The sequence below is a fragment of the Impatiens glandulifera genome, chromosome 1, assembly GCF_907164915.1.
Source record: "Impatiens glandulifera chromosome 1, dImpGla2.1, whole genome shotgun sequence".
NCBI lineage: Eukaryota > Viridiplantae > Streptophyta > Magnoliopsida > Ericales > Balsaminaceae > Impatiens > Impatiens glandulifera.
In genome coordinates, this window is record NC_061862.1 from 2,099,624 (window position 1) to 2,111,158 (window position 11,535).

An 11,535-nucleotide genomic window follows, 5' to 3' on the forward strand; every position below is an offset into this window, starting at 1 on the left:
TGCTCTTACTCTTGTTAAAAATCTAGTTTATGTTCGTAAATTCACTACGAATAATTCGGTGTCTATTGAGTTTGATCCTTTTGAGTTTTTAGTTAAGGATTTTCAGACGACACGCATCTAATGAGATATGACAGTCGAGGGGATCTACATTCGGTCACAACTAGGAGTCATGTGTCATCTTCTATTTTTGTTGCTTTGTCGCCATCCTTTTGGCACAGTCGTTTGGGTCATCCTGATAACTCTAGTTTTGAATCTCTTAGATTAAATTATTTAATTCACTGTAATAAACAACATATTTCTTATATTTGTCCTTCGGGTTCTTTGGGAAAACATGTTCGTTTTCTATTTAAGGCTTCTACTTCGATTTATTTGTTACCGTTTGACATTATTCATAGTGATGTATGGACGGCTTCTGTGTTAAGTTCTTTGGGCCATAGATATTATGTTTTGTTTTTTCATGACTTTTTTGTCTTTTGTGGACTTTCTCTTTATCTCATAAATCTCAAGTATTTAGTGCTTTATTACAATTTCGGACACTCGTTAAAACCCAATTTGAGAGAGATATAAAATATTTTCAATGTGATAATAGGAGGGAATTCGATAATCATTCGTTTATGAATTTGCATCCACGCATGGGATGATCTTTCGCTTCTCATGTCCTCACACTTCGTCTTAGAACGACAAGACTAAGAGACAGTTTCGTATTATCAATAATATGATTTATACATTACTCACTAATGCCAAGATACTCACCTCATTTTGGTCACATTATACTCTCCAAATGGTCACATACCTCCTAAATATTTTTCACGTAAACACATGGCATACGTTACTCCATTACAGTGTTTGTACCACAAAGATCGAATGTATGACCATTTATGCGTGTTTGGGTGTTTTTGTTACCCTCTATTTCCATTAACGATGATTCATAAACTTCTTTCACGTTCTACCCCATGTTTCTTTCTAGGATACTATTGAATCACCAAGGCTATAAGTGCTTTGACATATCAAATAATAAAATTATTATTTGTCGTCATGTCATCTTTAATGAGTCTCGTTTTTCTTTCGTTAAAATTCAGTCTCCTCCACTCTCGTATGATTTTCTAGATGATCCTCCATCACCATATGTGATTCATCATCAATCTACACCTTCATCTCCACCTCCCCTCTCGTTCATCCTCCCTCTTCTCTTCGACCGATCACTCGAAGTCAGCGGGGAGTGTTTCTGCCCAAACGTATTTTTAACCGTCTTTCTACTGGATTTAAATCTCATTTACCTCGTAACGTACCCTATAACTGCCCTACAAGATCCAAACTATAAGTTAGTCATGCAAGAATAGTTTAATGTTTTAATTTCTAATAAGACGTGTGAGTTGGTTCCCCGTCCAAGTGATGTTAATATTATTCATTCTTTATGGGTCTTTACTCATAAAGACCATGCTGATGGTTCTTTTGATAGGCATAAAGTATGTCTTGTAGGTGATGGAAAAACTCAATAGGTTGGTGTTGATTGAAGGAAGACTTTTAGTCCTGTTGTCAAACTGACCACTATTCGGTTGGTCCTTGGTTTTTCCCTATCAAAGAAATGGTCAATTCACCAACTTGATTTAAATAACGATTTTCTCCGTGGCACTCTTGATGATGTTGTATACATGCATCATCCCTTTTGGCTCATAGATTCCTCATTTTCTCATCATGTCTGACGTTTGAAGAAATCATTGTATGGTTTTAAGCAAACTCCTCGAGTTTAGAACAAACACTTTACGGACTTTGTGTCCACACTTGGTTTTTCCCGAACTCTTTCAGTTCACTCATTGTTTATGTTTCTCCAGGGTGAGCAAATGTGACATGGCATACTTGTTAATGTATGTTGATGAAATAATATTTACGGCATCCCCTAACTCTCTCTGTCGATTCTTCATCTCCAGCTTGAGTATGAAATTTGCTATGAAGGATTAGAGTCTCTTACATTATTTTTGGGCATTTCGGTAAGGCCTCATGCAAATGATATGTTCCTCTCTCAACAAAAGTATGCGTCTATGATTGTAGGTCATGTAGGTATGTCATCTTGTAAGTCGTCGACTACACTAGTTGATACCACACCGAAACTTTGGGCTTTAGTCTTTTCTCTTGTGTCGGATTCTTCTTTGTACTACAGCTTGGCTAGTGCTCTACAATATTTGACGTGTTCATGTCAATTTGTAGAAATCTTCACGAAAGGCTTCCGAGAGTTATTTTTTAAGAATTTCGATCCAATATCAGCATACATCGCACACCTATTTCGATTACGGGGTATAATAAATGTAATCAATTAATAGTTATTCTTAGATTTTCTTTATATGGTTAGCCTAATTAATATATTTGAAATGTCTAAATTAGTGGATTTCAATATTATAATCTTGTATATAGTTTATATGTTAGAATGAATAAAATAGTAGATTGTATTCCTTTTACTCAACTAGTTTAGCAAACATGATAGAACTATTAATATGATTTGATACAATCCTATTGAAAGTTAGGTGGATTTATGGACTTTAATTTGTTTGGAGAAAATTATGATTCTTGTATTTTATTTTATTTTCAAATGACTATGGATTTTGTATTATAAAGTTTAACTAAACAAATTTGAAGAAATATACTATACAACAAAAAGTTGATAGTACACAATTAGGATTTAGGAGCAACTTACAAGATATTCATTTTAGTCTAGTGATAACAAAAATTGGATATCACGAGCCTCTTTGAAAAATTAAAAAATCTTATACCCAAATTGAAAGAACTAGAACAGTGAAATTGAGATCAAGTAACTTTTGTTGGCTATTTATAATCCTATATTACATCTTCTACTTACAAAATATAATTTTATTTGAATGATTAATATAAATTAAATAAAAATAGTTTAAACAAAATATAATATGCAAAAAAAAAAAAATTACAGATTAATTGTATAATTTTTTTCTTTCTTTAGGTTACCACTAGTTGTATTTATGTTTTAAACGTTTATATTTATTTAGATAAGAAGCAAAATAAAAAATGTATATTTAAATCAAATTTTATACTTCAATCGTAATTTCTCAATTTAGTTCCAACTTTCCCACGCCCACTCGTCTTTGACCTATTAATCTCTCTCTCTCTCCTTCTTCTATTTTCTCTCTCTTATAAAATATATCCTTCACAGGATTATTCATTCGTAATTCGAATCATCTTCTCTTTGATTTATCATCACATCTCCGTCCGGTCATATTCTTCTTCATCTTTAGTAAGATACTCTCTAAACCTAGTTACTATACTTAATCTCGATCAATTCTACTATGGAATTGGAACAACCGACGACGATGATGACAGAAAGACATGGAGGAGGAGGAACAGCTCAAAAAACAATAGATAACCAAACCTTAATTACCAACACCTGGTCAAACTCTCAAACCAATACCAGATCTACCACCACTTCATTATTATCATCATCGCCGTCGCCGTCTAGATCAGTAATAGCTGCCGATATGCTCCAACGAATGGAATCCTTCCGGATTCTAGAGAAGGAATTACCCAAAAGCAATTCCGGCGATATAAAAATCACCTGGATCCGTTCCCAAATCATCGGCTCCGATGAAGAATTCGAATCCCCCTTTGGGACTCGCTTGCTAACATATGCTGATCACACAGCCTCAGGCCGCAGCCTTAGTTACACCGAGAATTACATCGCCAACAACGTTCTCCCTTTCTACGGTAAAAAAAAACTATTTAATAATGTATTCCGTTAACTTCTCACATCATGTTTATTCCCTTGTGTGGTTGTTGATTACTTAAAAAAAAACATTAATTTTGTTTGATTAATGTAACAGGTAATAGTCACACCAGCGACAGCTACGTTGGTCAACGAACAACAAAGACGGTTCACGAGGCAACCCAGTATGTAAAACGTTGTCTAGGCGGGACAGACAACGACGCCCTAATATTCTGCGGGTCCGGAACAACTGCTGCGATCAAACGGTTACAAGAGGTGATGGCGATTGCCATCCCTTCACCATGGAGAGAGATGGTGATCAAGGCGATGAACCCTCAAGAGAGATGGGTGGTGTTCGTAGGACCATACGAACATCACTCGAACCTTCTCTCATGGAGACAGAGTTTGGCTGAGGTTATTGAGATCGGGCTCGATAAAGATGGTCTGGTTGATGTTAAATCTCTTAGGGCTAAACTTGGGGTTTATCAAAAGACGAATAGGCCCATGCTTGGTTCGTTTTCGGCTTGTAGCAACGTAACCGGGATTTACTCGGACACACGAGCCCTAGCCCGACTTCTTCACCAGTTCGGTGCATTTGCTTGCTTTGACTTTGCCGCAAGGTTAGCCACGTACACATTGAATTTGTTCATGTTTTTCTCTTACAAATAATCAAATTAATATTCATGAACCTTTGACTTTGACATTTGAAGGCCGGTGATACTTTTATAAAATATTTTAATTACGTGAAGCCGTTTGTTTATTAATGAAATGATTAAATAATTGGCAGTGGACCGTACGTAGAGATAGACATGAGATCGGGGGAGATAGACGGATACGACGCCGTATTCTTGAGCCCACATAAGTTCATCGGAGGGCCAGATTCGCCGGGGATATTGTTGATGAGCAAAGCACTCTACCAACTAAGAAACTCGCCGCCGTCAACTTGCGGCGGCGGCACCGTCGACTTTGTCAATCCCTTCAGCGAGAAGGTATCAAATTCTCTCTCTAATTAAATTACATGTACTAAATATAGATATATTGCCCATTTTTGTCAACTTTCTTTTTAATTAATTGAACATGTAAAAAAAGTATTAAATTTGTTTTTTTAGAATTTTAACCAAACAATGATATTAATTAATTAATAGTTCTAGATGATTCCATTAAGACTAATTGGTTGAATCATGAACTCATTAATTATATGGGTGTGATAAAAAAATTAATAATAAGTCAATTGTCGTGCTCATCTAAACAAAATATTCAGAATGGTCAAAACTAAACATCAATGGTCAAATTTTGCTACCGATGAAATATTGGATAAATATTGACCTTTTCTTTTACAAATATATTTTTCTCAATGAATAAAATCTTTTAGTATCTTTATAATCTATAATATTTTATCTGAATTAATTACTTCAATAGTAGCTTACTTTATAAAAGTAAGTAATTACAAATTAGGTCTTTAAGTAGGAAGTGGTCCTATTGTATAAACATTTACTACTGCCTTTATTTTTAAAAGTTTATTGAGAAAGCTTAAGTTCTCAACTCTCAAGTTACAATAGTATTTTGTACGTTTTTTATTTCTTTACGACATTATTATCTAAATTGATCGTTTTATTAAAATTTAGGATACACTATACTCGGAGAACATTGAAGAAAGAGAAGACGCGGGAACACCTCCGATAATACAAAAGGTTAGAGCGGCGTTAGCCTTTAGGGTGAAAGAATACATAGGCTATAGCAACATTGAGCAAAAGGAGCATCATTACATACAAAGAGCCTTCGAGAGGCTTCTTCCTAACCAAAACATAAGCATTATAGGCAACACCACGGCTAAGAGGCAAGCCATTCTTTCCTTCCTAGTCTACACAACTTCCCACTCCGATGGAAATGGCCTCAACATGTGGAGTGAAACCGGGAACATTAAGGATAAGCCTCTCCACGGCCCGTTTGTCGCCAAGCTCTTAAACGACCTCTTTGGCATTCAATCTCGTGGCGGTTGTGCTTGTGCCGGTCCTTATGGTCATAGCCTGCTTGGCGTCGACGAGCCCAAGTCTCTCGCTTTCAGAGCCGTCATTCAAAAGGTACATATATAGAAAATAATTGAAAGTTATAACTTACATGATTGAAGTTGGTGCTTGTGCTGAATTTTCTTGTTGAATTTTGACAGGGATACATAGGAGTGAAACCGGGATGGACAAGAATAAGTTTTCCTTACTACATGTCGAATGAAGAGTTCGAGTTCATCTTAGCCGCGGTTGAGTTCATAGCAGTTTACGGGCAGAGGTTTCTTCACATGTACCACTTCAATTGGAAAACAGGTGCCTGGTCCATAAAAAAGAAGGTGTTAAGAGAAAGTTTGCTCACGCATCACAGCTGTTGTAAGATGTGCAGCTTGTCCACAGCCAACATGGCCGTGGCAATGGGGAATGATAGGAAAGAACAAGGCCAGAGCGATGAAGAATCGTCGGGAGTGATAAGGAAATACTCGTCGTACCTTAAATCTGCAAAACATATTGCAAGTCTCCTCCCAAAGTTCCCACATAAGAGGAATATTCCAGAAGACATTGAACCGAGCTTGGTGCCTTTCCGGGTCTAGTTCATATATACACATGAGATTTAAATTCCATTCATTTGTTTATTATTTAATGACATATATTATACTCACACACACACAAGATATACAATAGATAAAAGGAATAGAAAAATATATATGTAGGATGTAACTAATAGCAATCTTGTAATTAGAGATAATTCTTTGATGAGCATTTTTTAATTCTTGAACATAGTCATGTTCTATGTTTAATTCCTTTTTTTTGTAATGTAAGGGAATCATATTTTTTATAACATAAAAAAATCTTAATCATCATCTATATCCCTATAGATTCTATCCGAAATCATGCATGTACATCAGATCTCGATCAAATAGTCGCCAATTAATTAGTCCTCACAAAGCATCCATTTAATACACGTTTCCCTTAATTAGGAACAATCTCATGAACTGCACGAAGAAATTAAGTTCTTCCAAAATACTCGGGACAATGATATGTTCCGCCACTATAGCTTGTTCTTCGACTCTAAGTGGAAGAGAAACCGAATCTAGATTAAGTTCATACCCCTAGCCCATTTGATCTATTTTTATGCGGAACAGATCTACTAACTATTTAATTCTAGTTATTAGTTGGGATCTTAAACTAAGAAATGAATTGATATTATTTGGTAAGTTGTATTATTTTAAAGCCGCCGGCCACGTGATCTGGGACTTCATATTGTCTGGCTCCAACTCTTTAGTGTGGACAACCAATGAACAGAACAAAAACATGTGTCTGTCAAATCTGTTTTTGTGTCCAACGAAAATGAGACACTTAATTAAACAAACTATTTTACAAAATTTGAAGAGTACATACCTTTAGATGATTTTTTATAATTACTAATAAATTCTATCTAAATGAGATTAAGTACACACTCTATCCAAATTCCAAAGTCCAGTTCTTAATAAAGTAGCCCATATCGGTTATATGGCCCAAGAAATAGAGAAGGAAGTAGGAACTTATCTAAAGTGACTAGTAAATGTCCTAGTCATTGACCCAAGAGAATTTTAAAAAATATTTTTTCATCAAGATCCATTTATATTAAAAATTAAAAAAAAATCGATTAACTACAACGATAAAACATAACATTAAAAAAAAAATATAAAATAAAAAACGATACTTAATAAGTTATCGAGCTCGTAAATCTTTGAGAATACGATTAACTCTCTAATAGACTCTACTGATTTCAGACAACGTTGTAATAATAGTATTATGAATGATAAACATCGGATGACTAAGATTATTGAAAGTTCGACGATTTTTTCCAACTAGATAGTCCACCAAAAAACACTAGTAAAAAAGGGTAAATAGCTAGCAAACTTGACGATTGAGTTTAGAATAATCGTTATTACTATTCTTAATGGCGATTGAAATTAAATCCAATCGCAACTACCCTTATAATGGCGATTAGTCCTTTAACCTATGGCTACTAGCTTGAATGTAAACGATTGGTTATTAACCGCGATTGGAAAAGAAGACACTCGCTCGTATTTTATAGGATGGCGATTGGATAAGCATCCATCGCAGTTTCCTTTTTAAAACTACTTAATTTTCTTTCTTCCTCTGGAAACTATTTACTTTTCTTCTTAGCTCCGGAGATTCCCAAATCGAACAGAGTCCTAGTCGAAGTCCTGATCTTCGACAGACGTTTCATCTTCTGAACCTCCTCTTCCGACTCACATCAACAGCTCCGGAGTCCTAGATCAGGTCGTGCAGGTGGATTAGGGTTTCATCTTCTGAGAATGGAATTCTGAACCTCCGGTGGATTAGGGTTTCATCTTCTGCAACAGACGTTTATAGAATGGCGATTTACCGTACCAAGATCCATGGGATGCTTTACTATCTGATGATAATCGTGAAGCCCTAAAGCGGCAGCATCAACAGGTTTCTTGAAAACCCAGCAACGTTTTTGCTTCAACAATGTATTAAGAAAGCGTCTGCAGACCATCATTATATCATTGATTTCTTTTGCATTTAATCTACTACTAGCTGGAACGACACGATCTCCGGCATCCACACGATCTTTGAGGGTTTGAATCTGCTCAAGCTCTGCAGTCAACTTTCTTTTCAGGTCAATTAGCTCGATCCTTGTATACGAACTAATGTTATAGGGAAATTGCTAAATGAAGACAATGATGTTAGATCTGTAAGTTACTAATCATTCATCAAGTATAAAGTCATTATTTCTGCCCAAGTACATTTTTTGTATGTCAATGAGGGAATGGTTTTTTCATAGTCAGTTCAATTATCTTATCCATTTTTTCTATATCTTATTATGATCATTGGATTAATTGAATTCACTCTTATTCTTGTATAAGAATCAATAATATATGTTTCTTCCTCGTGTTTTTGTTGGCATCAGATCTAATTTTTAGAGTTATAATTGTTTTGTATTTATATGCAGAATCTCCTTGAGATCTAGAAGTATAACAAGTCTGATCTAAGTTGGTCCAAGAACAATTATCCCCTAGTTCACCTGGATGCCATCTTTCATAAGAGTTAATCCTATCATACAGGTTGGTTCATGGAAAGATGAAATTATATATTTGTTGATAGAGTAAGTCATTTTCAGTGAACAGACAAGAACTCTTGATGGGTAGAGTTGTATTCAGAAGTGTCAATTCGAAGTTGGAAAATTCTAAGGCCTTTCAAGGTTGTTTTTAGATAAACAAACTAATTGAAAAAACCAAAAAAATATTTTGCAAGTTGGAAAGCATGAAAGGACAATGAACTGTAATATTGTCAAAAAGAAGATGAAAAGCTATTACCAGAGTGAGATATTATGTTTTTTTTATCTAGGTCCCTAGGACTTATGGTCTCCTATGGTGGATATTATGATGGCTATGCATTGAGAAACTTTTCATTGCAATGAAAAGTTATATATTTTTTGGTGAATCTGAATCATTATACTTGATGTGTGTATAACAGAGATGTATGGGCTTCCTTTTCACTAGCAAAGTTCGATATTGCAGCCTTTATGACAAAGGATAAGTACTAATATAAGAACTGTGTCGATTTCAGTACTACATTTATGAATTTTATAGAATTCACTAACTTACATAGTCAAATGATGCTCTTTTTGGCACAGAACATGTAGCTGTGGTTTCAAATATTGTAAGTAGTACTTATTAGATTTCTGATATATATATATGAATTGGCTTATTAATTTCCATGTATTCATAGTCTATTGGAATTTGGATTATATCCTAGGCAATAATATATTGAATCTCTTCTATATACTATTAGATGTAAATCAAGAAAACCTTGTGATGTCAATTCTTTCTCTTTTTTTGAGGTGCTTTGATTTATGAATTTCAAATTTTCTGACTTTTGACATTCTTCCAAAATCCAGATAGATTCAGTTGCTGAAGAAGTTGAACGGCTCAAGTCTGTAGATGATATGGTAGCCACAAGATGCTGTTCTATATACATGGAAATTTCAAGAATATATATTGAACTGGGTTTCGCAGGTTCATATATGGTGCGGTTGGCCCTCTGTAATCAGATGTTGCCGTTTCAGGAGTTGCCAAAGCATTTGGAGTTTGAACAGTATGTCATAGAGACATTAAAATACCATTTGTTTTTAATTCTATGTTTGTTACTTGTTAGGATATCAATATTCTAATTCTGGTTTTTGGTTTCGATTTTATCAATATTAAGAAAGAATGGGAAGTAATAATCGTCCTAAACTTGTGAAATTTTTTACTAGTAACTCATTTTCTTTTAACTTTTGTTCATAGGCCCAGATGAGGAGTTCGAATAATATCCTAGGCATACTATTGGTGAAAAATTAACCGGGTGACAAAAATGAGGTAATAATGCTGAAATTCTTTCATCTTTACTTTAATTTTCTTCATAATATGGATTCAAAGTATACTTTAACCTGCATTTTTTCTATATCTTATTATGATCATTGGATTAATTGAATTCACTCTTATTCTTGTATAAGAATCAATAATATATGTTTCTTCCCCGTGTTTTTGTTGGCATCAGATCTAATTTTTAGAGTTATAATTGTTTTGTATTTATATGCAGAATCTCCTTGAGATCTAGAAGTATAACAAGTCTGATCTAAGTTTTCTTCCAAATCAGTCGTATGCTGGTCCATATTCACGCTATCTGCTTTTTGGTATCCACTTTGATCGAAGTGACAAAAAATCAAAAAAGATTTCTTTTGGCAAAATTTGGTCATCGAATTAGCATGATCTATAAAATTTGGTAAAAAATCACTTTTTCTATACACTTTTCACCTTTTTTCTTAACCACTTTTCACGTAAAAATATTTCATCTAATTCAATCATAGTTTTCATACCAAATGCAAACAAAAAATCTCTTTCACTTCGGCAATTTTTAAATGTGATTATGACGATGATTGTGACAAAATATCACTTTCCGAAAAGGCTTGTAATTACCGATTTCATTTTCATGAATTTTCTTATGCAGCTTCTGTTTTGAAGGCTGAGGCAAAACATGTAAAGAAAACGTTTATGCTAGATGAGAACAAGCGTTCCACATATAAGCTCTCTCAAGCATCAACTTTAGGCGACGATCCATATATGTTGACTTCCCTCAATGGGCAAACCAATCGGTTAATGGGGGTACTGTAGAGTTTGGTTAGATTTTGTTGCCTGTTTTTTTCACAGCAATATTCTATATTGAATGTAAATACTTTATAAAGATTGTGTTGAAGTAAGCTTTTGATGAATGAAGAATTTTTTTTTTTAAATTTTTTTTAATATATATTTTTTTTTTATAAAAAAAAAAGTCTGTAGCGATTGGTTGCATTACTAATCGCCAGAGACTGTATAGAAGTTGCGATTGGTCTTTTGTCAATCGCTAGAGACTATATCGCTAGAGACTATATGGAAGTTGCGATTGGTGTTCAACCAATCGCCATTGAGTATAGGTAAATCGACTGGTTTTAATTCAATCGTCATAAGATTATAGCAATTGGTATTATTACCAATTGTCGCTTTTAATTAAGACAACGGCGAGGAAACCTCTACCGATTGATGACGATTGGATTATAACCAATCGCCTTATGTCTTCAGCGATTTGTTTAGAGTCTAATAGCGATTGGGAGACCAATCGCTATAGACTCTTTTTTTACTAGTGAAATAATTGGGATGGTAACCCAAATATGTAGGTCTGTCATAACAGTCGTATCAATTCAAACTTTCCAGCAACTACCTAAATACTCGGGCATCACTCAATGAATCTAAG

The 11,535-nt window shown here is 34.5% G+C and overlaps 1 protein-coding gene and 1 long non-coding RNA gene across 4 annotated transcripts; both read left to right on the plus strand.

Moving 5' to 3' along the window:
• Window positions 1-3,370: 3,370 nt before the first annotated feature.
• On the plus strand, window positions 3,371-6,435 carry LOC124921897 (probable cysteine desulfurase). The gene is made up of 5 exons (XM_047462597.1): window positions 3,371-3,726; window positions 3,843-4,344; window positions 4,512-4,713; window positions 5,350-5,805; window positions 5,892-6,435. Exons 1-5 carry the CDS (start codon window positions 3,501-3,503, stop codon window positions 6,318-6,320), a joined length of 1,815 nt encoding a protein of 604 aa, XP_047318553.1. The 5' UTR covers window positions 3,371-3,500; the 3' UTR covers window positions 6,321-6,435.
• A 1,663-nt stretch (window positions 6,436-8,098) lies between these two features.
• LOC124922165 lies at window positions 8,099-10,930 on the plus strand. Of its 3 annotated transcripts, XR_007097767.1 has the most exons (7): window positions 8,099-8,458; window positions 8,717-8,828; window positions 9,241-9,426; window positions 9,665-9,715; window positions 9,783-9,861; window positions 10,053-10,124; window positions 10,756-10,930. It is a non-coding gene; the product is annotated as an uncharacterized LOC124922165 (long non-coding RNA). The 3 variants fall into 3 exon arrangements; XR_007097768.1 differs by lacking the exon at window positions 9,241-9,426; XR_007097766.1 differs by lacking the exon at window positions 9,241-9,426 and having other exon boundaries at window positions 9,665-9,861.
• The last annotated feature ends 605 nt before the right edge of the window (window positions 10,931-11,535 follow it).

What these genes read in the sequence shown, in the direction of transcription:
- LOC124921897 (XM_047462597.1), top strand. Translation starts at nt 3,501, where the DNA reads ATGCTCCAACGAATGGAATCCTTCCGGATTCTAGAGAAGGAATTACCC. An exon ending in CAACGTTCTCCCTTTCTACG is followed by an intron (nt 3,727 to 3,842) that starts GTAAAAAAAAAC and finishes TTAATGTAACAG; the next exon opens with GTAATAGTCACACCAGCGAC. An exon ending in TGCTTTGACTTTGCCGCAAG is followed by an intron (nt 4,345 to 4,511) that starts GTTAGCCACGTA and finishes AATAATTGGCAG; the next exon opens with TGGACCGTACGTAGAGATAG.